At 35.0% G+C, this 27,621-nt stretch overlaps 1 protein-coding gene across 1 annotated transcript; it reads left to right on the top strand.

Annotated features, from left to right (window-relative positions):
• The first annotated feature begins 310 nt into the window (after positions 1-310).
• LOC149797541 (torsin-1A-like) lies at positions 311-27,621 on the top strand. The gene is made up of 5 exons (XM_089962400.1): positions 311-616; positions 4,524-4,786; positions 12,651-12,826; positions 15,041-15,165; positions 21,974-27,621. The coding sequence occupies exons 1-5, from the start codon at positions 448-450 to the stop codon at positions 22,240-22,242; spliced, it is 1,002 nt and encodes a 333-aa protein (XP_089818526.1). The 5' UTR covers positions 311-447; the 3' UTR covers positions 22,243-27,621.

The following is a 27,621-nucleotide window of genomic DNA, read 5'->3' as shown; positions in this document are numbered from 1 at the left end:
TTAGACTCGTCTCTAGTTATGGATTGAACATTTGTCTTGCATATAGTTCTTTGCGCGCACCTGCTAATAGCCTTTCCAAAAGTTGGTATACACTTACCTTCATATAATGAATATCCTTTCCGCCAAATACAACCCTTATTCTTGTTTGATGAATGCAAGTTATGACACTATTCCATTATTATTGTAGCTATTCTATATTTATATTTATGTTATTGGTTTCAAAATTATACAATAAAAATAATTAATGTTTTTGTTATTCCATTTCGCTCCATTTCTTAAAATTTTCCATTTTGCTTTTAAGACACTCTATTGCCGATATGTTCAGGCGTTTGACGTTCCTTTGCATCAATTCCCAACTAATCATTTAAGGAAAAGTACATGATGCCATTACTGCATTTCATGAGACATTATTGAACCAGCCAATTGTCTACAACCCACATAAAAAGAATGACATCTATCAGATATCTTTCATTCAATGTCTGTGTATACTTATTGTGTACAACTGGCATTGTCAAGGGACATTTTTTTTCCGCGTTTACATCAGCTGTCGTTGACTTTCTTTTCTGTATGTCAGAAGAATGTTGTGGTGATAAATGGATACATGAAAATTTCACAGGTGATAATTTTGTAAAGTGGATCGTTTAATAACTTGAAATCGAATCAATTTTAAGTCATTTCTTTCATGGCATTAGACCAGCAAGTAGATCTCCGCGTTTTTCTTGTTGACATTACTAGTAATGTCAGAAAGAAAGAAAAAAAAGGCAGAGATCTACTTGCTGGTCTATCAATGCACATGAATTAGTAGCCCAGTTGACTTAATCTTTTTTTTCTTCTTCACGCTATTAGCTCGACTTCCTTTTCATAAACTTTACATATGTTGCATATGCTGCCTTTTTAAATGTACTTCACACCTTAGTGGTGACAAATAAGGTAAAGAAAAGGACAGTATAAATGGATCATGGATTTCAGTCTGACCACTCAATCGATTCTTGTGAACGTGGACACAGAGGAACAGGGATTAAATAATTGTGTGGGTGTTCATTATGTCAGGCAGGTGTCCAATATTATGGGGCTTTATTGTAGATTTAATTGCTGCCATATTGAGTTTTATAATAACAATTGGCGATTTATCGTATCTGTTGTATAAGTCTGCACTATAATCAAGTATATATGAGACACTCTGATGCCATAACAATGACCATGGCAGGTCTTAATTTAATACCTGTACCTGTACAAACTAAATGTGTAGTAATATTGCTTGTGGTATTTATTAATGACCAAGCACATGCATACTGACAAAATTGTGTGATATTCTTGCGGCGAAGTCGGGTGATTGTCTTTGATCTTTTTGCTTTCCTTCAATGCCTGTCCTACAGGAAGTAAATTTCCACACAGTTGCTACAAGCCATTGGCAGGCATCTTTCATGCCAAGCGACAGTTTTATTTTTTTTCACTGATATTTAAAAGTAAACAATAACTGTCAAATCAAAATGTTTCTAGTTATCACAGAACCAAACTATAAGACTTTTAATAAGATGCTAGTTTGTGAAAAATAAATCTGAGCTTATAAGATTGACTTATAATCACAGTGAGTCGATTTCTAATATTTTTTGGCCCAAATGCATTGGATTTTCAGGGTTCCACTAATGTGCCAGGACTTTCTGGGCATCAGTTTCAGCTCCACAGGTCATAGACCAGAGGAGATTATGGGATGGCCTGTTATCCATCATCTGACATATGTTTGTCCATTAGCACAAGTTTGTTATAGTTATTTCTTCCTAACTACTGGGATGGTTGCATTGAAACTACAAACACATTCATCCCAAGGTCTAGTTGGTCCTTAGTGCAAACAGTGCAGCTCAGACAGCCATTATGGCTGCTACAGTAGAGGTCTTGAAAATCTGATTATTGCATGGTCATGTCAAAATGGAGTTAATAGTTTGTATTGTCTAGTTGGTCCTAAACAGAAATGGTTCTGATTTGATATTCAATATGGCCACCACAGTAGCCATCATTAAAATATTGTTACTGTTACTCCTTTTGAATGGAAAGTCGTATCAGCATGCAGTTTTCATTGGATGATTTTTTATCATGGCTAATCGGTCTTAAATAAAAATTGTGCTGATCTGATATCCAGTATGGTTGCCAGAGTGGTCATCTTTAAAATCTTATAACTCTGACTCCTGGATGGAAAATCATGTTAGCCTTAGATTTTCATTAGAAGACTTTGAATCACATCTAGTTGGTCCCAAATGATAGTGGCGCCAATCTGAAATCCAGTATCATCGTCATGGCAGCCATCTTAAAAATTCCGCTATTGCTGCTCCTAAATAGAAAGTTGTATGAGATGGGGCTTTCACCAGAAGGTTACTTATGCTATCTAGTTGTTGTAAATGAAGTTTGTGCTGATTTGACTTCATATATGGCTCCCACAATGCACATACTAAAAATATTGGAAGGTCATATCAACATGGGGTTTTCACCAAAAGTCTTTCAATGATGTCTAGTTTGTGCTAAACATGGTACCAATCTTTTGTCCAAAGTGGCTGCAACAATGGATAAATTGAAAGCCATGTTGCAGGGAATATCAGAGATGATTTCAACACTCAGCCAATAAAAAGATTAAATGGTCTTATCACAAATTCCTGGAAATTCTTTTTGGACAGTAGAGTGTCAGTTTCACAAATGGACTCTTGTTGGAAGTCCCAGTCTTAAATATTGCAAGTCCCAAAACATTCATAGGTTGTAAATTTATTTAGTGCAAACATATTAGTACTATGTCTTTTGTATTATGATAGCCAGGAAGTGATAGAATGATGAAACGTGCAGATTTTCAATGAGTTTACTTGTTAAGATTGTCATTTAGCAATGTATAGATTTTTCATTTCGTGAGATACCATATCAGAGCAAGATGTCACATTGGGAAGTTGTCCATTCAGTAATTTGTCATTTGGCATAATGGAGTAGTCCCCAAATGATAAGTATACAAGTTATTTTACAAACTTTTCTTAGCATGTGAATCTATGTGTTTTGAAATTAAAGGTCAGTTTCCATGCCGCAATACACAATATGGCATGTCTTTTGTGTATTATTGCAATAATCATCATTAAAAGGGCTGTTGTTTGTGCTGTTATATTTCATAGCAACAGTTTTAATATACCACAATCTATGTTATACCCACACTGCAAATACATACAAGATTATGATTTGACTGAAAGTTTATGACTTTAATGCTCATTAATAATAGCATACAGAAATGGGATATGTGTACATGTAAACTATTTTGCTTTTGTCGTAATGAATATGCTTTTTTTCACCAAATTACAACTTATGCAGGTCTATATATGGATTTTGCTTTTCCAGCACATTGAAAAATAAAAATAAATAAAAAGTAGTTTGTCATTTATTTATCATCTCTTTAATTCTGCTCATCATAAATTTATTAGAATATTCTAAAATAGACTGCTGCGTAAGCAAAGCGTTGAGTTAATTTGTCCATCATAGATCTGTGTGTACTTTCCAAATTTTCTGTTGATAGCAACTGTATATGACCCATTTCCAAGATAACAGACAGGTTTTATTACTTTGAAACATTGTTCTTTAGATTAAATATATTTGATAATCAAATTAGTTAGCAGGCCAGTCTATACTTTTAAAGAAAATGGCACAAGATATTAAGTGAAATTGGCTTTTTATGGCATGATTTTTGGATGAGAATTCTTAGAGCAGATGGGTCTTTTTAAATTTCAAATCATATCCAATAAGAAAAAGGACAAATCAACACTGCTTTGAAAATTAAGAAAAAGAATATGAGAGTGATGCAATACAGCACTTGTATTGAGCTTTGTCATGAAGAATTTGTGGACTTCGATTTTTGGCAAAAGTTAGATATATAGACTAGTTAAAGTGAGTGTTGAATATAAATAATTTTTCAGTATGTTTTGTGTTTGTATTTTGGTTCTAATCGACATGGATTTAGCTCATTATTGCAGAGTATTTTGACCTGCAAATCCAGGTTATTTGTAAAAATAAATGTTCATTTTTCATACAGTGTACTGTAATCATGGCATGTAATATATTAACTTTGATGCCATAGCCTCAGCAAAATATGGGTAGTATTAGAAATAGTAATAAATAGATTGCACTTTTTATGCTCAGATTATGCTTTTTTGCCACTTATATTAGCAATAATTATGCTTATACCTTGCTTGGGGTTGGCATATATGGCTATGGCAGAGGATCAGAACGTCTAATATAGAAAAGTTGCAGTTACAGTGACATTTTAAGATACTTCATAACTAAACTTTATATATGCAGTCATGATGGGAAGATATATTCTGAAGATGTATATGATGAATTTTGCATAACGGTGTCACTGTTACCCTCAGATGGGTGGGGGTTTAGTGGAGGGTTTTGGAATATGTACCACCAAGCATGGAGATCTGCATTTATTGGTGCACCAATGCAATTACACTAGTTAACACTATTACTCAGAAATGCACCTTTTTATTTTTATTTTTCAGGTCTTGCAGAACAGTTAAATAGTAAATTATATGGGCAGAACTTGGTAGTAAAGTCAGTGGTAAGACATCTTAAGGGTCACCACAAAGGCAACTCTCGTAAGGCCTTAGCACTTTCCTTTCATGGTTGGACCGGGACTGGGAAAAATTATGTTGCCAGAATTATTGCTGAAAACATGTATAAAAAGGGAATGTCTAGCAAGTATGTGAAGTTAATTTCTGCTACAAAAGAGTTCCCACATGAGGAAAAGGTGCCAGAATATAAGGTACATTAGTAGTAGTACAACAGTGACGCATTCTACCATATATAGTTTTTTATGCCACATTGTTCACCAGACCATTCTAGTTTTCCAATATTTTCCATTTCCATTTTTATTTTCTCATCTTGAATAGCTACTTCTACCAGATGGCTAAAACTGTCACCTTTTTATTATCAGTAATACATTATATGTTGCTATTGTGTAATACCCTTTCCAGGATGGAAATACACTCATCCTTATGATGAGAATTTATCCTCACATGGGGTGACTTCCTGTAGATTCTTGAAGTCAACCCTTTGACCTAGCACATTCCCAGAATTCCTCATCCTTTCATGCTTAGTAGATGCAAAATACACTCTATGGAAAAAAATAGTCTTACTTCATAACATATAGTATGACTAGGGCATTTTTAATATGTGTGTTGTATTTATTGAGTGAAAGCCCAGTCCAAGTAATTTCATTAGTTGGAATTAGCTCTCATGAGTTCTTTGACATTTAAGGTTCTTGTTTATTTATACCCATGCCTTTTAGGTTAGCCTCCACCCCCAGCCTTAGGGTGGTATAACATTTTTGTTGTAACTTTAATAAAGTTTCTTTTTTTCTAACTTTGGGTAGGTAGGTGTTTAGTCTCTTTCACCTTAATTTTGTTGACATATGAATCTCACAATTTACTTTCTTTTTCGATATCATTTATGCAGAGTTTAACTTGCAGAAGGGATACACCAACATTCGTTCATTTTTTGTTGAGTTGTACACCCCCCTCTCTTGTTTTTTATATCGTCTTTAAAGGATAATATTCATTGTAAGTCTGATCAGCTGGTTTTATGTTATTTTCATCTCCAGTATTCAGAATTGTTGTTGTTATAGGGTTTAAAGCCATTTTTCAGCACAAGATAGGTTATAAATGGCGTCCAGTATAAATGGTGGAGGAAGAACCAGGGAAAACCCTGGAAAGAACCACCAACCCACAAGAAGCTGCTGGCAAGCTTTTTCATGTACCCACATTGGCCAAGCCTGAGACTTGTAACCACACAGACAGAGGTGAGATGGCAGTGCAGAATTAAGTGGAAGCAGGACATTACCCCCCTGCCATTAACACCCCCTTCATTTACCCCTACGGTTTATTGCCCCACTGCCATTACCATCATTTACAAATACAGATACAAAATCGAACTAAAGCAAATACAGCGATGACGATGAGCGACGACATATTTAATTGTTAATTGATATTATGTTGGCTTTACCACAATAAGATTATATCTCGTCAATTTAAGTGTACACAAACACAATCTGATAAGAGTATTGGTTTCACATCAATATAAATGATTTTAGCAGTTTAATCTGTACTCAGTCTATACTATTGTGTTGGCTTCACATCCAGTGGAACCAACTCAAAAGAAATATCGTGACTACAATGCTCGGATTATGAACATTGTTAATGACTTTGCTAATAGAGAGCACTTTGAATACTTGTGGGGTATTGCACATAACATTCAGCGGTACTCATATCATTGTAACATTTTATGGTACTATAACATTATGATATGATGAATTTAATATTGAATATTCCAGGACAAGTATATGTTTTCAAGGCTGAGATTGATTAACTAAAATAAAAATTTACAATAAGTTCTTTTGAAATTTATTTTAATTTAATATTTTTCTGGAGGTATAACAATTATATATTATATATTAATAGACCGGGGAGTGGGTGGGTAATAAACAGCAGGGTTATATACTGAGGGGGGTAAATGATGGGGTATCTCCCCATAGCAGGGGGTTAGTGACAGGTGGGTAATGTCCTAGACTCGAATTAAGTATTGCCGATGTTAGCTTGATTGAAATATCAGTTTTGTTGATACTTTTATTCCTGTGAAATAAAGGCTCAATGGGCAGGTAAAGGTTTGCTTTTAAATTTGCATTCAGTGCTAGTTCTATGCAGATTGTGAACATTGTATTTGTTATGAAAGATTATTTTTCTTGTTTTCAGAGTTTTATCATTTACAGGAATGTCTGGCGACAGAGTGTGTGCACAACAAAGCTTTTGGAATGCCACCTGCTTGTCATATATCAGTTGTAAAAAGACAGATGTTTGTCATCTTTGTCTCTGGTTAGACTCTTATAGGGCAGAAAGTGAATTGCACCCTTTTTTGAAGAAGGAGCAACCTCCTCTCCATTCCCACATGGCTGAGAGGAAGGAATAGCACCCTCTTAGACCCTTCAACATATTAGTGGTGACAGGATGAAAGCCACTCTGTAAAGGAAGAGTTACAATCCAGTCAGTGACTGATCAGTGGTGGGTGAGTCATTACTGAGCACACTTTGCTGTCATTGAGATGTGGGTACTAGTCACCATCTGCCAGTCACCTGTCACCAGATACTGGGCACCAGTCTATGATCACCTGTCACTGAATGAATCTAAGATTGGGTCCAGACCTCCCCTCTCTCCACACAACTTTTGAATCCTGCTAGGAACTGGGAATAGGCTTTCCATTGCCAAATTAGGGAAGGGGACCAGATTAGCATCCTTCGCTTTCCTGTTATCCTACTCTATCCATTTGGGATATGCAGTCACCCAGTGCAGGAAGTGAATAGTCCTTTCCTTTTGTGCAGCTATGGTACTCAGAAAGAGTTAAGGAATAAGGTTCCACTTCGCACTGTGTCTTCACTGAAACAATGATACTGGTAAAAAAAAATCATGCCTTGAATGAACTTTCTCAAACATTCAGTAAGGGCCAGGAGTGTGCTGCATAGCATAGGGTGGTTTGCCTTCTGGTCACTGCTTCCAAATATAGGGTTCACACTCCTGCCTGACCCTCTAAACCTCACACTTTGGATGCAGTTACATCACAAGTTAATATTTCCTTGGGAACCTGTTCCAACCTTCCAGTCAAGACACCTTAGGTCTTAGAGTTATAGGATAGGACCCTGGTCACCATAATCTCACATGCAGATCATACTTTGGTGTTTTCCTTCAGTCACTTTTCAGCACTTCCTGGAAGCAGTGTTCAAGACTTCTCAACATGCCATGACCATGACAATATTGGCAGAGCTACAGTAAAAATTGTTTTGTGGGTTGTACCCTTGGAGACAGAGCACTCATTGGAGGTCGCATTCCCTCCATGGTTTCCCAGGACCTGGGGTACAGCAACACCAGTCACTTGCATCTGTTCCTGGCCAGTGGAAACTGGCCAAGAAGTGGGGTCATCATGAGACTAATGTTCTTAAAAACCATGCAGCCCCAGTCCAAAGTTCTCCAAATTCAGATGTCATCTTTGGCAGTCAGTCATGCCCTGGTAGAGGTTGAGAAAGTTTGTGTGGCCTTCTCTCTATCCTAAGGGGAGGGGAACAGCCCATGGAACTCATTATTTATCCTGCATTTCTCTCATCCTTTGATGCCTGTAGGTGCTAGATTCTTCCTCTTTTCAGATTGCTTTGTCAAGCACAATGGGTAATGGATGTGTCCTCCAAATCATAAACAGAATAAGCTACAAGCTTCAGTAAGGTTAGGACCACCATGTAGTTAATCTTGTGCAACTAAGGAAGAGGTACACTCCCTTCTGCAGATGGGTACACTAGAGAGAGTGTTCTGTGGTGTTTTGCTCCAATTTTTTTGGTTCCCAAGAAGGGTTGAAAGTTTCATCTAGTTACTGACCTTTTCATCTTAAGTTTCTGCAGTAGGAATCCTTCAGCATAAAGACTACAACCTGAGTCAGGAATACCATTAGGCCCACAAAATTGGTGGTCTAAATAGATCTGCAGGATGCATACTTTCACATCCCTATCTTTTCTTTCCATTGGCAGTGCCTCAGGTTTAGCTTGGATGGGCAGATTTTCCAATTTTGCACTCACCCATTTGGCTAGGTTTCCACTCCTTTAGCTTTACCAGAGTCATGGAAGTAGTCCAGTCAAAATTACAGGGATCCCCATCAGTATTGATGACCTGATGGTGTACAGTGGCTTGTTAGAGTCCCTAAAACAACATCTGGTTCACTGTTGGTCCATAGTGACCAGACTGGACCTTTTACTCAATTGAAAAAAAATCAAAACTGGTTCCTTCCCAAGGTTTCATATACATGGGAATGAATTTCCTCATGAACAAAGGATCAGTCCATGTCCCATGGAACAGAGGAGACAGAAACATGGCTGTGGTGGAGGCACTGAGAATGCAGACTTCACCAGCTTGTCTGGATCTATATCTTCTGGGAACCTTGAGTTTCAAGGTGGAGTGGTCCCCGGAGGATGATTATACTTGGACCACTTTTAGTTTCTTCTTTTGACAAACTGAAAACTTCACAGGGATCCTTTGACACCTTAGATTCCTCTCAGACAATTTCCACAACATCTGAATTGGTGAACAAATCACCAGTTTGGGTGGGAGTCCCTATGCATGCCCCCCTTGACCAATCCCACAACTAGCAGTTCACAGACACATCAGACTCCAGGTTGGTGCTCACCTGGAGCTGGAAGGGCTAATTCTTTAGAGAGCCTGGTCCTGGAAAGAATCTAGACAACCAGATCAGTAACATGGAATTAGGTCAATGTTCTTAACCCCTCAGGAATACTTTGACAAAGTAAGTCACTGTGTGATGGAATCTTCTGGCAAGGTGTTGGTAGCCTATCTAAGATGGCAAGGAGGTACAAATGCCCCTTTTCTCCTTATGGAGGTTTGAAACCTCCCATGCTGGGCAACCTTGGAAGGGATTGCCTTTCAAGTTGGTCATATTCCTGGCAAAAATAATATTTTAGCAGACAGCCTGTTTAGGAGTGGCAAGATAGTCCACACAGAATGGTGTCTGCACCAATCCATAGCAGATTCCCTGTTCAGACTTTGGGAGAGGGTCATGGTGGATGAGTGTAAGACATGACCAAGTAACAAGCACCCCTTTTATGTTCTACCAAGTCCCAGACCAGAGAGCCTGGGCAGTAGATACTTTCAACCAGAAGTGGGATCATCTATCTGTTCACTTACACTTTTCCACCCTTCATGATGATCCCACAAGTTCTTCAGAAGTAAAGATATCCATTTATCAGTTCGTTTTAATAGCCCCTCTATGTCCCCAACTACTGTGGTTCAGTGATCTTCTCAACCGACTGGTAGATCAGTCCCGGAGATTGCCCCAGAGGATGGACCTTCTGTTGCAGCACAGGGGTTCTCTTCTTCACAACAGCCTGCAGATTCTCCACTTTCTTGCCTGGCTCATCTCAATTTATTGGCCAGGACAAGTTTTCAAGCACAGTTGCCAAGTATATTGTTTAGGCCAGGAGTCCCTCTATTTCCAAGGTCTGTCATGCCAAGTGGAGAATATTTTGTGATTGGTGCAGTAGGAAATGTTAATCCTAGTTGTACATCTATGAGCAAAGTGGCTGATCTTCTTTCTTTTCCTTTTTGAAGAAAGACAATGAATGGTTTCTGCCATAAAGGGTTATAGGGCAGCCCTTTAAAACACATTTAAATCTTCAAAAGGCCTGACCATTGGTTTGTATTCTCATTGCTGCAGAGACCAGTGTATAGTGCTGTGATGATAGATGGAGTCTCTTGTGTGTCTTGTTGTTTGAACCATTTGAGAGATATTGTTCTACTTACCTTTTCATTCATGAGATGAAGGAGCAAGCTTCATGTCCTATCCAGAGAACCAGGTTGTCTGTGTTTCAGAGGCAATTATGAGTCAGCCAGGTTTTTTAAAGCATAAAACTAGCTTCCTTCAGTAGCAGCACTCCTTTATACATTCCTAGTCTCAGTCATATCTGTGCTGGTGATGATCAAGATCGATTTTTATGTCCAGTTCAGTATTTACATTTCTGTGTTTCAGAAAACAGGATAGGGATTGTCTTGTCCTGTATCGAAAGTGTGGGTCTGATTTTTCAGCTTTCACTATTTTGAATTGGAATGTTATGACAATCTAGAGAGTTTATCAGCCCCTTATCAAGAAGGACCTATCATTCATGAAGATTAAAGCCCATGATGTTTGAGCTATGGCTAACTCATGAGCCTGTCAAACTCAATTGTCTGTGAAGGATGTGATGAAGGCTGCATTTTTGCGATCTCATAGACTTACACTACCTTCTCCTTTGCCTCTTCTCCTTTGCACACCAAAATGAAGGCATTTTTGTTAAATATAGGGCTCATTGTCATGGTACATAAAATGACACAAATGGATACCATCTTATAGTTTTGGATGCATCTACCAAAAGGGTGAGTATTTCCTTGTTTTTCACCTATCCAATTTTTGGAGCCATCAGCCTCCCAACAAATGGCAAATTCAGCCACAATAGCAATCAGTAATGTATTACTTACATTAAAGTGTGGTGGTGGGAGGACAAAATTGATTTTAATGATGCAGTACTTACCTGTTGCTATTGCTGGACTTAGAATGAATTGCTGTCATGTGGACAATGGTTATTTCTGTCATGAACAGGGTAAGCTTTACAGTAGCAACAGGTAAGTATTACATTATTAAATTTAGTTTTACACCCTCACCCCCAAAAACCACATATTTGTTGCCTGGCTGAGGGAAGCTGCATTTATTTTGTTGTAAATACCATTCATTAACAATATTTTCTTGTAATTGTAAACAGCAGACATAATTGTCTGAGTGGTGGAAGGATGTAAAGAAATGCAACATGTACATATTATGGAGATTGCTTAAGGTGCTCACAATCGAAGTATTATTGATGTTGTAGGGTTTAACGCCTTTTTTCAGCACAAGATAGACTATACATGGCAGCCAGTAAAAATAGTGGAAGAAGAACCTGGGGAAACCTCAGAAAGAACCATTGACCCACGAAAAGCTACTGGCAAGCTTTCTCATGTACCACTATTCAAGTGTAAGTCATACTTCACAGATTTGCAATAAATTGTCAAATTTAAGAGTAAAGTCATGAATTCTCTAAGGGGAAATAATTCTTAAATTCTTAACCTTGTAATTCATGCAGTATTTTCAGAGACCTATATATAGTCTGGTACATAACCATTCCAAAATGAAACTTGTCAGTTTGTTGTTAATTTTTTTTTGTCTCTTTGAATATCTCAAACACAGATATACATTTTACATGATGTATTGTTTAACATCAAACATTTCTTGATATGTTGGAATGTTTATACAAGTGTGTAAGGCATGTATTGTCACATGTTTTTTCATATATAAATCACTATGTTTTGGACATGTGGCAACATTGGCAGTGTAATGTCTAAGGTACAGTTTTAAATCTGTAGGATTTGTAATCTATTTCACTTCATGCATGCTCTATCTGTTGATTAGTATTTTACTACCTTGAAACTGCTGTTTACTCTTGTCTCAGAATACTTGTGATGCATCTCTTGGTCTTGTGTTCAAAACCCAGTTCCAGCATATGCAAGATTACCCATCCCAATCAGTGGATGCATCCATGTTCTCTGGTCTCTTCTGCCTCAAAGATCTCCAAATTTCAGAATATGAGCTGTCAGGATTATACTGTTAAACTCTTTAGAATATTTTGTACAAATGGCTTGCACTATGGTTCACATTGGAATTTCCAGCATCACAGCTTTAGACTGTTAGTACAGTATGTTTTGTTAAGTTTGAACAAATGGCAGTAAATAAGTTTGCACTCTAAGTTCATAGCATAGTTTTACAGAGTATTGCCTTCTGTAAGCGTTTAAGCCCTTTGTACAAATGATAATACAGTAAATAAAGTTCAAATGATAAACTCGCATGCACAACAGAACAAAATCAGTTTTTAAAGGCCTATAGATTGATCTAGCAGTTTCTCGAGCGAGATTAAAAATAGCAGATTCATTACCTGCCCATTTCTATGACTTTGTTTTTTTAAAAACTCAGCACTTCTAAAATTTATTACAGATTATTGATATGTTTATTTTTCTTTGAAGGACAGATTGAGAGAGCTGATTGAGAACAGTGTGAAGCAGTGTGAGAAGACCATGTTCATATTTGATGAGATGGACAAGATGCCACCTGGACTGATAGATACCATCAAACCATACCTGGATTATTATGAGAACCTTGGTGGTGTTGATTACAGGAAGGCAATCTTTATATTCCTTAGGTACTAAAATAGTCTTGCATTTAAATTTTTTTTCTTTTTTCTTCATAGTATCATTAATAAACTGAGGTTTATGGGAAAGAAAGCATGGTCGATGGAATGATTTTTCATGCGTGTATGCTTTGTAACAGGCCAAGGTACTTCCATCACTGTGTAGGTAACCATGATGTGGCAGTCAAGATCTAAATCTGTATATTTCAGCAAACTGGGACAGCAATCCCATAATTCCATGCAGCTTCCCTAGTTAGATTAAATGGAAAGAATGACAGTGAAGCATAGATGATACTCAAAGAAGAAATAGAAAAAGTGAAATCATGATTTAAATTAATTACTTGAACATTTCTAAGTAATATTTAATCAAGCTAGAAAAAAACCAGATTATTCACATGAAATTATTTATTTTCATTAGTTTCATTATAATTTATTTTCTCATGACTTTCAAAGAAATCACTGTTTGCAATTATTTGTAAAACAAAGCTCATGACTAGCTGATTTATGAAGAAGGGAGAAACTGTTTTAAAATTAGATGCGAATAATTAGGGTCTATGCTTACAGTCCTGTTTTCAAATCATCTATTTACTTTTGGACAGCATTGTTTATAAGATTTTAAAATTCATTATGGTTAAATCATTCATTTCTAAAAAGAGTTAAAAAGTAAAAATGTTTGGGCTTGCCAAAACCTTATAGTCTCTCAAGACAGTTGGTCTCTCAAAACAGGTTAACAGGTCCTGTAAATATGGATAAATTGTAATGTTGGATATGTCTTGATAGTGATCATAACTGGCTAGACATTAAAGGCTTCAGAGTAAAGCTACTGATTGAAATAACTTTTAAAAGAATTATAAACAGGCTGTATTTAGATACATTCACAAATGACACTGATTCTGAGCTAGCTCATTTAAATTTTACCAGTTCAGATGGTAACCATGACAACCATAACCTATCACGGGTAGTATGGATTCCACCCATAACCCCCTTGTAGGTTGTAGTACTCTAATAAAAAGGAAATAACCCACATTTTAACTATAATACTTTGATTTTGACACCAGTTTTAGTATCCAGTATATTTCTACTTTATTCTTAAAAGAGGAAAGGAAAGGCCTTTTTTATTGGGATAATTGCTGTTTCTCATTGTTTCTGTATTTACATCATCCCATATTACTGTCATAACATCTTCAAACAGTTGAAAAGAATTTGTGATATCATATCAAGGAAGTGTCTTCAAGGTATCTAAACTAGAGAAGAAAAATAAAGACAGATAAATACATAAGATTTCTTTTACATATAAATGAGAGTCATTGATAAGGATGAGTGACTAGGAATATCTTTGGATGAACTGTTGTTTGACACAATGTAATGAATACTGTACTATGAATGTTATTCATAGGTTTCACCACCTCTGAAGCAGCTGTGAAAAAGAACAAAGATGGCAGAACATAATGCGATGTGACATGTTTGTTTTTCCCAAATTAACCTTTCTTGTTAAGGTGAGCAGACAAAAAAACATCCAAGAACATGTACTTGTTATTTGGGATAAAGTCATTTATCAGGCCATCCAAAGAGAGCCCACATGTCTTCTATTGTCACTTGAATTAATTAGATTGATTGTTGTTGCAGTAGTGATATTACTATGTAATTACTTGATTGAGAGGGAGCAATTTGATCACTGTTAGAGTTCAGTAAAAGTTGGTAAGATTATTGATGGTGGAATAAGTAGGAAATGTTCAAATTGTTGAGCTTGTTTGTTAACAGTGTTTGGCCTTACAAAAATTACTACATTTCGTTTTAGTCACATGACTTACTTTGGCATTTAGTATGCCATCTTATTTGTTAGATGGTGGGGTTACTTCTCTTTAAGGGGCCCCAAGTAGCCAAGTGGTCTAAAGCACTCACCGTTACGGATCACTACCATCTTACCTCTGTCTGTGTGGGTTTGAGTCTCGGATTCGGCCAATGTGGGTATGTGAGAAAGCTTGCTAGTAGCTTTTCGTGGGTCGTTGGTTCTTTCCAGGGTTGACTGGGTTCTTCATCCACCATTTATACTGGCTGCCATGTATAGCCTATCTAGTGCTGAAAAATGACATTAAACCCTGCAACAATAACAACAACTTCCTTTCAAAAGATAACTGGGCACTATTATATACACATAAAGAATTTCAGCAAATGATTGACATGATAGCTTGGGCCTCGCGATTGATTATATCCTTTTGGTTTCAGTAACACGGGTGGAACTGACATAGCTGAAGAAACAATGAATTATTGGACTGAAGGAAAGAAAAGAGAAGATATCAAACTGAAAGATATGGAAAACATTATACAGAAACCTGCTCTAAATGTGAAAAGTAAGGCACAAAGCCATGCAATAAGAACCATTTAATTTCTCAATGTCTCCTATGAAATAACTTTGAAATGATGACAGTGCAGGATATTGTTTTTATCAATGATTTTGAAAAAATTCATGCAGAATTAAAGCCCAACAACATTAATAGCTTATTAGGTAAATATTTTACCAGGGTAGATGGAAATTTCCAGCCTGTTTGGTTCAGTTTTTTCCTAAGCCAAAGAAAAAATAGTGAGTTTCATCAGCCCTACTAAAACACCATAGAGCAATTTTATCCTCATTCTTGACAATGTTAATAGTGTTAAACAGTATGTATGCTTAAACAACGGAGGTCTGGATTGAATTGAATTCAGTATAAAATTATCATGGTTGTAATTGGAAATGTACTGTAGTCCAGTTTGACAAATGAAATGCAGGTGCTGTTTAAGGTATTTATCAATTAAGTGTCAGGGTTTTATGTTACTGTACAGGTATTTTTGAAGTAATGCGTGTGATTTCAACAAAAAGTTGTTCAATGCAACATTTCAAAAATATTTATTTAATGTCATGACCTGATAACTCATGAACTCGTTTATAACACAATTAAGGTGTAGATCCCAATTTTGTTTTCTAGAAAATGCCAAAAGAATAGGTCCCTATTTGTTGCACATGAAGAAAATCGCGATCAAAACTGATATATCATTATTTTTTGAAAATGGTGGTTAGTGCCGACAAATTTAGAATCAGCATCATGAAATTCACAAGTTTTAATAAGAAATCATATTTCATTAGATTTTCTTGAAAATAAATTTTCTCAGTACACTGTTGATAACAATATAAGAATTGTATATTGACCAGGAAAAAAAGATGCTGGTAAATGCAAACAGGTGGCAATACTAAGAAATAAATACCAGTGAAAGATGTTGGTGAATTTCATGTTTTAATCTTTTATTTCTGTTTTAATTTAATCAATATACTCGTCGTATATTCTCTTTTATTCAGAAATTGATACCCATGAGCACTTCTTTGACAAACAATTTAAGTGCCCGCTGTGTTTTGATCAATAACTTGGGGTAGAATTTGTTGCATTGTAATAGTCAATTAAACTAGACTAGTTTTGTATTAATTGTTGTTTACCTTTGGGTGTTGACTACTAAGTATATTGCTTCCATTTTCAAATAACCCATATTTATAATAGATTGTGTGTTTTGCTATATAAACAATGTGTTTGATGAAATAAAAGTTTTGTTTTGATTTACAAATTGCCTTTATCTCCGACCAGCACTAAGTCTGAAAAGTACAATTTCCTACATTATCTGCCATTGTAAAGACATTAGCTTGTAAAGGCAGCACACTTTTCCTCCCAAATGACAATCCTTTGATCAAGCCACAAGTTGTATACTTGTTCAGTGCCAAGTAGAGTCCTTCAGTTCCCTGTTCAAGTCTGACCTTGATCCCCTTGTAAAGGCAGCACCCACATTGTTTTGCAGCTGACAACACCATGTTCAAGCTGTACATATGTTATACCTGTTTAGTGCTATCAGTGTGATCATACCACACAATTGACACTTTCATTTGTGGCATTCTTTAATAGATTTCACAGAATATCTTTTAGAGAAAACAAACACAGAAGTTCCAGCACATGGCAGTAAAGACAAGGAATCAGCATTGGATGATGTTTACGACAAAAATAAATTATTTAGTTTCATCCAGCTGAAATTTCAATAATAACATTTATAGGATCCTGTGAATCATAAGTTTTGACTTTACATTCATTGTTTATTTGTAAGACATATGGATCTTGTGGATTTGGATCTTTCTGGACTGTAATTTTAACACCATTTTGTGACCTCTAATAGAATTCATGGATTTTTCATGAAATGGGATTCAAAATATCAAGCATTGTGGATATTTCTGGATTGTATTACATGGTGATGGAAAAAATGAAAGTTGTCAATTTTTTTTATGTGTTTCATTCCGTAAAAATATTTTTAACACTGGTCCTGTCTGATCTGTCCATCCAATCCATCCATCCATCCATCGAGTTTGGCTTGTTTATTTTTCCAAAGTGCAACTCTGACTTTCTGACAAGTCACCCTTTACAAGTTTCAACACTGTGTCTCATAATTAATGTCAGCATTTTTGACAAAAGGATTCTTTTTTAATTTTGATTGAACTATGACAGTAGAATTTATTCTATTCAACACAACTCCATTTCAAAAAGCTGTTTATTCACAGTTATTCTCAACATGGTGATTAAATGAATATTCAACAATGTAACATGCTCCATTCTTACTTTCCTATTCCTATGTCAGTCTCCATTCCCTGTATTGTTTTTCAAAGGTCCCTTGATAACTCCTGCCCTCACATATATATATTGTGTTCTGCATTTCTGAACCCTGTTGTGTGTGAATTATCAAGGAATCTGTTCAGCTACAAGAAATTCGAGATTTCAGGAAGTTTGCAGTTGTAAAATTCTGCCGTTTTTATTGGTCTTTTGATCCAAGTGAGAAATCTTTTCCCTTATCTTTTTTGAATCTTTCCACATAATTTTTGTTTAGTAGCAGTCTGTCTCAAAATCAGTCAAACTCGATCCATCTACCATTGAATGCCAGATCATGAGTTCAAACCATCCAGCTGTGGTTTTTAGCTACATTGCTGTTCTTTGCCACAGTCTGTCATCTCTGGAAATTGTCAAAAGTTTCCAGATCGGATTGTAAGTGATGAAATAATCTTGCACTGATTGAACAACTAAACCACACCATGCTGGGTCTTAAAATGTGGGTATCATCATGTTTTCTGTATCAGCAGCCAAAATCTATATTACCAACTGGAGTGGGGGTGATCAGCCTCAATTATTAGCCAATCAGATTTCATTGATTTTGTATAAATTGGGATACAAATTTACTCAATATAAAATGTACTGAATATGAACAGCATGGACCCATATCTGCAGTCATGCCAAGTCAATGGAGTCCATTTTGTCCATTTGAAAATGAGCCTTCTTACGTTCCAGGCATTAATTTGTATCAAGCCTATGATTTTATGAACTAATCATGTCAAACACAACATTTGGTCATCATTTTTCATAGATATGTATTCAGAATTAAAGTCACAATAAGTGAAAATCTTGTTACTACTAATTCTTTTGAATGGATGATTATATTGACCTTGGGTTTATAAAAAAACCCAACTTTAAATGATATTTGGGTGGATATGAATGAAAATGGGGTGGATATAATCCTCAATTTGGTGATTGGATCTGAATGAAAATGGGGTGGATATAACCATCATTGTGATGGCCACAATGGTCATCCTGAAATTTTTCTTACAATTACTCCTCCTTTTTTCTGTATTATAAATACAAATAACCGCTTTGATGGAAATATTATAGCTACAGATAAAACCCGTTATAATGCGATGCTTGGGTTCCAAATAATAACATCACGATATAAGTGGGATTGCATTAAGATATTTTTTAAAAAAAGTTCCATATACAAAAATGTGCATTGAAATTTCTGTGTCATCAGTTTTTATTAACCTCTTGATCATATATCATTTTTTGTATTGCCAGTTTCATCAGACATAAAATATACTTCAGTTTTGAATTGTGTACATGCCAATATGGTGGAAGTGGTGCAAGGTGAAGTTAAGGCAACATTAAATGCATTGCTGGGATTAGCAGTCTGCTAGGGATACGAATGATCAGCTTTTCTGAGAGCATGTATTTAGGATGTTAGAAAGAGAAGTCACCTTAAATTAAAAAATGGGAAACATGCTGTCATCACATTATAAGTGGAATAGCATTATAACGAATCATGTTAATTTATGCTACATGAATCCATCAGACATGGAGCATCTTAAATAACAGTCCCAGTTGCAAATCTGCAATTAAGACTGGATGTTAACTGTAATTAAATTTAAGTATATTGTTCAAATTAATATTAAATTGGCAAATTGTAACAATACCAGGAACTCTTTCTCTCTGATTATTGCAATCCAATCTCAGATGTTCCAATTTTTCTTATTTTCTAAGAGAGAACAAGAAACACCACCCATAATCAATTACAACTTGCTGGCATGCATTTTATGTTTGTTTTGGTTTAAAATCATAAGATGTTCCGGGCTATGAGACCACAGTATCGAAAATCAATCTCTCTTTCTATATTTTTCTCTATCTTTGCTTAGTAAATCTCCATGAAATATCAGCAGTTGATTATTGTCAATATTAAAATGTTAATTTGTAAATAAAATCTTCAGTCTGATTAAAATGGAGCTCTTAAGTGGATCTGATAGGATCTGCTAAAGATTCATTTTATGGCGAGCTTTAGAATTTTCTGTCTATTTAGTTTTAGCTGTTAGATAAGGCAATACATTAATTTTCATGTTAGAAAAAGTTGCTTTGAATGATGCTTTTCGCTTGTATACATGTGAAGGCTATAATTTGATTCAGGGTTCAAAAGGTCAATATAGCATGATATTGTACATGTCAGATCTCTGTTAAACATTAGTATTATTTCTGACTACAAACAAGTTTTTTTATAAAAATCCTCATCTAGGATTGTTCAGTAATTTATTGCTGTGGTATAAAAACATACTTTTTCAAAATATTATTTCAAGATCTTTTCAAGATAGCAAAGATATTGTTTCTCAGACTGGCCATCGTGTAATGATAATGTGCAGTCATCTATAACCTTGGGAACCCAGCATGTGTTTCTTGCTTGCACTGTCAAAGGAATTTTATGATTTGTTGTTTTTTAATTTATGTAAATTAATAGTAAATTCACCAGCTCTTAATGTATTTTATTGTTGCTTTAGACAGCATGCAATCTCGTTTGCTTTTTTTCCAAAGTTGTACTACATTAAAGACTGTGAACATCCAATTTAGAAGAACCGTAGTGTCTTGCAGTTTTTAGTGACAGATATCTCACTACACTCTTTCTGTTCCATTTATCATTCTAAAACTTGAGTCTATGGTTTATTTAATAGAAAACGATTAATAAACAAATTTCCATGTAAATATATTACTGTAACTAAGAACATTTTTGTTAACAATGGGACTTTAATTTGTAGATGTCTTTGCTTCTGAGAGACATGCTTATGAAGAGAACCACATTTTGCAATGATAATAGATAATATATTTGGCAGGAGGGAGAAAACTACATAACAAACTTCCTCATTTAATATCAATTTTTATATAGCTTTTAGAAAATCTTTGGCTGTCATAAGCAAAATCTTATGTCACCACTCTTTGACAAATTATCTATTAATGTATAAGTGACTGAAACACAACATCTCTTTCATTATAGAAACTTCAAAGTTATGGTAGTATGTGATATACAGGAAAGAATTTGGGTTATCTTTATACTTATTTTGCAATATTGGTTCCTTTTAAAGCATTCAAACCGATTTGCAACAATAGGTCATGCACTCTGCTGTGAATTGGCAGTATGGCTCCATGAGGATGCTTGGTGTTGGAGGCAGTTCTCCATCTTTAAATGCTGCAACTTCATGGGTTTTCTTTAATCTTCTCCACTGTCTCTACCCCCACCCCACCCAGCACTGTAGTGTGTGGATAAATGAAAAATGAAACATCGTGTGAGCTGTACTTTAGCATGTGGTTACATCTTGATTATACACAAGATGATTTCAGTGACCTTTCATCTGTGATATCAGGTTCAATTTTGATGGTCATGACAAATTTTTATTCTGCACTTATCTTGTATAATTCAGAGACATAAGAAAATATTTTTGTTACCTTTTTTATTACTTAGGAGTTTCTCAAAAATATCTCATAATGTGAGATAAGTACATGCGTATGTGATTTGGACCTTTGTAGCTTTAACAGTTTGAGTCATATCGCTGCAGTGTCTTCACTGTGGCAGTTTATAGTGATGTCTAGCACTGGGGCATTATGCTGCAGACATGTAGCATCATGTCACACCAGTCCTAACACTAACCTGTTAATGCTGAGTGCCAAGCGAGCCAGCTGCTAGTACCATTTTTGTAAGACTTTGGTATGACTCAGCCATAGTTTGAACCTGTGACCTCACGCATCTGAGGTTGATGGTCTAACCACTTAGGTCACCAGAGTCATCTGATACTCACCAATTTAAAAAAGATAGAAGGGTGGGAGAAATGAATTCCTATAAATTATTTTCAGCCAGTAAAGAACTTGTCCATTTCAAAGACTCTTGTTTTGGGTTGTATTTTGTATATCATAAAATTTATTGTTTATTTGATACTTGTATCCATATTTTCTGTTAATTTTTACCATGTGCTGGAATTCAAGATAGATTGACCATTGCAACAAATGGTTATGTTTACCATGTGCTGGAATTCAAGATAGAATGACCATTGCAACAAATAACAAGTATACATGTTATTCTGTTGAATAACTATACATGTTTTTATTCATTAAATTTGTTTTAAAATTTAAATTAATATATGACTGAATAATTCATTTTTGGAGATCAGGAGATAAACAGAAATCTATACTGATGGGTCTGCACCATTTGCTGCACTATATATCCTTGTCCTTGATTTTATGTATTTATTTTAATGTAATCATAGAAAAATATTCCCTACATTTCATGTTTCTTTTTATTCTGGTACCATCAAAAGTCATTACAGAAACAATAATATGTGCTTAATGTGTGGCAACCAGTCCCATGCAACATCTGCTGCAGAAAGAATAAAATTTGTATAATGTGTGGTAACCAGTCCCATGCAACATCTGCTGTAGATCCTCTACCTAAAGAGTGAACATGATTGTTCAGAACTTATTGGACAGCATTGTCACATGACTGCCTTTTTTTTCTCCAATTCAGGTGGGCTTTGGCACAGCGAGTTGATTACCAAGCACATGATCACAGCATATATTCCCTTTCTTCCCCTGGAAAGGAAACATGTGAAAGAATGCATTAGGGATGGCTTGGTAGCTGGTGGATACTACAAGAAACAGTCTGAGATTCCTGATCTCAAAGTCTCAGATATATTAGAAGAATTGATTTTCTACCCAGACGGGGCAGGGATATTCTCAACAACGGGGTGCAAGCGTGTCCTGGAGAAAATTGATTATGTGATGGAAGAATCATAGAGATTTTTCACCTAGGAAATGCTCAACACTTTTCTTTTCCTAAGTGGGTTTTCTTTTGGTGGGCAAAAATCTGACAAAATATCTTTCCCCAAAAATGTGACATGTATCTGTAACCTGTTCCAAGTATTAATTTGTTTTACATTAACTTTAACCCTGAATATGGAATAAAAGTAAAACTCATATTGTAACTATCTGAATACTAGATAAATCACAATATATGGTCTGTTTGAAATTAGAAGGATTTGAAATTTTTTGTCTGGTTACAAAAATTGTCTTTGTACCAATAACTTTAGTTTGATATTATTATGTTTTTTCAATATGACAATATTAGTGTTGTTCCGATTATCGATTATAATTGATCATCAGTTGGTTGAGCGGACCAATAAGATAATCGATTGTGAAACTCCATAATCGATTATGTGTAAAGGGAGACTACCTTTTAGTTGTATGCAAAGCACAAAGGTTAGTAAAACTCCCAGCCACTAAAGTTGACCTGAAATTTATTAATTCCCTTCACAACTACAAATATAAAACCATATATTTCATTGGTGCAGAGTTTCATAATTAAGAACATATAGCCATTATTACAGGACCAAGTTGTTAAAATAGTTGAGTTAATAAATTTAAACACATTTTGTTGATTTGTTTCAGTTTTAAACGCAACATTATTTGTAGTATTTGTAAACAATGACAAACAAGAATAACATGTCCTTCTACACTTAAAATTATAGACACATCACATATGAATGAAAGGATTTTGGGGGATTGTAGCATTATTTCAGTTGCATATGACTTATCAGCCACAAAAAGTTGTGTTCATTTAACAAAGATGTAGAACAAAAATAACACACAACACAATAGACAAAAATGTAATATTATTATCAGGATAAAGTATACATGTCATTAAAAGAGATTACTCCTGTACATTTACTAACATCTTGAACTATTGATCAAAGATATAACTGTATAACAAACAAAAATTAAAATTTGTTCTTAGTAACCGATTAATCGATTATTATGTTTTATCAAAAATCCCTTACACAGTTCATTACATGTACATAGTTATATAGTCACAAAATTTAGTGTGAATATGATTTTAAATGTCAGCAATCTTTCTTCATAACTTTTTATAACAAGATTCTAAATTCTTAATTCATGTTAAAAATATTTTTCCTGAGAAAATGTTTTTAAATTATGATTCATTTTACTGGCTGTTTTATAACCTTTACATACCAATCACTAATGTCCCTGGATCTTCCTCCACCATTAATACTGGCCGCCATGTATAGCCTATCGTGTGCTGAAAAATGGTGTTAAACCCTACAACAACAACCACCAATCACTAATGAACATTTTCATACCTGTCACATACAAGGGAAAAGGGAAAAGTTTAAAAGATGGTGAATCCAGTATGCTAACTGTTATGACACCATGGCTGCAAGTATGCTAGATGAATTATGGATGGATGGGTAAATGGATCAATTTAGCATGTTTCTTCTAAGGAAGAGCAATTCAATGTAGTTAATAATTGAGTCTTGTCTTATCCCCATTTTCTTCACTATTTTGACGAGTGAATAAGAAAAATGCTCAATTTTGTATTTCAGTTTCATTTTATTGAGACATTTACTTGAGACTTGTACTTGCATAAATAATGTAATGATGTATCTCTCCACAAGTAAATCATGATCTGTTGTCATTTTTTTAAATATATATTCATGGTCATTTGTATAATGCAGGACATATTGTATTCATGGTTGTTTGTTTAATGCAGGGCATATTGTATTCATGGCTGTTTGTATAATGCAGGGCATATTGTATTCATGGTTGTTTGTATAATGCAGAGCATATTGCTTTCATGGCTGTTTGTATAATGCAGGATATATTGCATTCATGACCGTTTGTATAATACAGGGCATATTGTATTCATGGCTGTTTGTATAATGCAGGGCATATTGCTTTCATGGCTGTTTGTATAATGCAGGGCATATTGTATTCATGGCTGTTTGTATAATGCAGGACATACTGCATTCATGGCCATTTGTATAATGCAGGGCATATTGTATTCATGGCTGTTTGCGTAATGCAGGGCATATTGTATTAATGGCTGCTTGTATAATGCAGGGCATATTGCTTTCATGGCTGTTTGCATAATACAGGGTATATTGTATTAATGGCTGTTTGTATAATGCAGGGCATATTATATGCAATCTATTTAAATGTACATTTTGCATGTTAATATTGTAATATATTAGTACATGTATGGTTGTGAGCATATTTTGAATTAGAATCATGACACTTTTCTCACCCTCTGCATGAAAAACTTTTATTTAGGTAATTAAGGTAATTAATATTGGGACTCGTCAAATAAGGAGGGTGGTGTCTTATTTGGATTACTTTCTATATGCACTTCAGCTATGTCGCCTCCCCCCGGCCCCCCCCCCCCCAAATGTTATTATCCACACTTGGCCAAGGGTTCTGCATAGCTGGCATTTAACTGTATTGTAAATGAAAAGTCAACTGATACCGGTAGGTCTTTCTTGTGGGTAATGCAGATTAAAAAAAACTTCAACTATTATCTCTGTTTCTTGGGCAGCAATTATTTTACCTGTTACAGTTTTATTTTTATAGTTCTTTTTTGTTCCTATATTATCAAGATAAATATTTCCAGATGTTGTGGTTTTATTTTTTATGATAATGAATGATGGCGAGGATTTCCAATTTTAAGGACTAATAGAAACCTTCATATGCTTTTGTACAGGATAGGGAGATTCAAGCTAAGGATCAGAATTTTTCATCATATGTAATTCTTTGCCATGTCCAACACAAAATTAAGAATATGAATTAAGCACATTGATTCATTTTATTTGTCTTGTTTTCCTGGCAAAAAAAGGAGCAGGTTACAAATGGTAATGTCCTATTGGTACAGATAAAGGATACAATGATATAGTGTTCCTTGAAAATGTTTAAAGTTTTAGAAATAGAATGTAATGTTTAGATTACAATGTAAAATTTGATAAAAAATTTGGAAATATAGATTAAAGCACAGATAAGTGACTGAAACTAAAGCAGTAGAACAATAACGGGCAACCATGATGCTGTATACATGTTTATATCATATAAGGAGAGCAGAGTGCATCAGATTAAACACTTTTTATGTCATGTGACATCCAGCAGCAGTCATGTGATGACATGGTTCATGCAACACTGAAAACTCCTTCAGTGGAACGGATTGCATTGAAAACTTCTTGAATTCAGAAAAGGCTGATTTTATCTATGTAATGTCACTAAATTATTTGAAAAACTTCTTGATGTTTTGCCAAAATGTTCTTGAATGACCCAAGAGAATACAAAAGGTTGAAACTGAATCAAATATAGGACTCGAGCTCAGAATACTTATTTACATATAAAATCAAATGGATAAGAAAGCAAAGAACATTGGTTGTTACACACCTTTTCTTCTAATTTTTTATATATGTTTGTGTGCTGATAAGAAAACAAATTGGCTTGAAAGCTTTTATAAGTCCTTGAAAACTCCAAGAAAAGTCTTCCAAAACACTCTTCAGGTCTGTCCAAACCATGGATGAAAGATAGCTTTGCTACGTTACACAGTTCATTTAGGAATGTGGGAATATGAAACATTTTTGTAGCAAAACATGATGAAAGTATTCAGCTGAATTCTTAATATCTAACTCATTATTCCCATGACAGCATTTACAGTATCAGTATTGGCATGCTCCGGTTGTATCTGCGGATAAATTTTAAAGAATAAAAATAAAAAAAGTGATAAGTTTATTCCTTGCATTGTATGTATTGTAAGAAGATTTGGTTGAATTCTATTCTTTGACATCACAATTTTTTTAATGTTTACCATGTATTTGTGGTATGTTTTGTTTTATTATTTTTGTTTAAAAATATCTTGTGATCAACATTAATGGCATCATCTGGTATTCCAGATATTTATTTTAGAACATGTCAGAAATCACATCTGTGCAAGCAGATATTTTCGTAGCTATATTAGATTTTGTTTTACTGCTGTTTTGTGCAAGTCTCATGTCATTAGAATGGAAATCTGTTGGTCATCAAATAGATTCTGTTGTCATATAGAATAAAATAAAAATGTATTGATAACAAAACTTGTAAAAGCAAAAGTCATCTCAAATATTTGTTGACATGTCAAGGAATATAAATTTACAGTACCCAATTTCTTGAAGAGTTTCAGATGCTGTGAGTGTGTGTGTGATTTAGATCTTTAATGTAACTTTAACAATTTGTCAGTCATATCACTATGATGTCTGCAGTGTGGCAGTTTATAGTGATGTCTAACACTGGGGCATCATGCCACAGACATGTAGCATGATGTCCCACCCAATCACATTATCCTGACACAGGCTGACCAGTCCTAACACTAACCTCTTAATGCTGAGCACCAAGCGAGGCAGCTGTTAGTACCATTTTTGTAAGTCTTTGGTATGACTTACTGAAGGACTGAACCCACGATCTCCCACGTCTGAGGCGGATGCTTTAACCACTAGGCCACCAGACCAGGGATGCTGTAATGTATATCATGCTGTGAAGAAGAGGGTTGATGTTGGACTATTTCATGAATTCTTTCTTTATATCACTGTTACAGAACTCTTGACATACATGGTGTACATGATTTAGGTTGTTGGTTACAATGGACATATCATTTGAATTGAATTACCTCTTATTTGTTAAATTGCAGTAATTGATTGTTAGTTGAGAAGGGCATGTACTGAACATCCAAGCTGATGAAACCAGTGGAAACATCAAATTTGTATTTGACGATGTAGAAAGAAAGAAAAGAAACCTAATTCATTTTATCTTATTTATAGAGGTTCTTGGTACTCAGGTGTGCCATTATTTATTACTTGTGATGTTTGAAGAATCATGGTGGATTCAGAAGTTTCAAGTTTGCATAGGATGCTTGGTTGTGAGTTTTTTTGTGTTTTGTAAAATGGAAATTTTGGCTTCGCTTGGGTATGGGTTTTTTCTTATTATGTAACATGCCAAAAAGTATACATGTGTGTGTGTGTGTGTGTGTGTGTGTGTGATTTAGTTGTCATCCTAATGATGTGTTTTATGTACTGATTATCTCTGAGTGAACAAAAGTTATCACCTAAAAGTCCATAATGTTATAAGTGCTAGCTTATTAAAGAATTGTAATTTGAAATTCTGTCTATCAATATATAATGTCCATTCAAGTTTTTCTCATTAAGGAGCAACTGCAGAATAGATCAGAGATGTCTTCATATGGATATATTCTACATTTAATTTTTGATCATCAAACCTCTGAATTTCTAATGGTGCAATATGTGAAGTGTGTAAATATCATTTTTCAATAAAACAGTTTCAACTGTC

This window comes from Sinohyriopsis cumingii, chromosome 6 (assembly GCF_028554795.1).
Source record: "Sinohyriopsis cumingii isolate HCF-2022 chromosome 6, ASM2855479v2, whole genome shotgun sequence".
In the NCBI taxonomy this organism is placed as follows: domain Eukaryota; kingdom Metazoa; phylum Mollusca; class Bivalvia; order Unionida; family Unionidae; genus Sinohyriopsis; species Sinohyriopsis cumingii.
This window is presented reverse-complemented; position numbering and strand designations above follow the sequence as displayed.

What these genes read in the sequence shown, in the direction of transcription:
- LOC149797541 (XM_089962400.1), top strand. Translation starts at nt 448, where the DNA reads ATGACATCTATCAGATATCTTTCATTCAATGTCTGTGTATACTTATTG. An exon ending in GATACATGAAAATTTCACAG is followed by an intron (nt 617 to 4,523) that starts GTGATAATTTTG and finishes TTTATTTTTCAG; the next exon opens with GTCTTGCAGAACAGTTAAAT. An exon ending in GCAATCTTTATATTCCTTAG is followed by an intron (nt 12,827 to 15,040) that starts GTACTAAAATAG and finishes TTTTGGTTTCAG; the next exon opens with TAACACGGGTGGAACTGACA.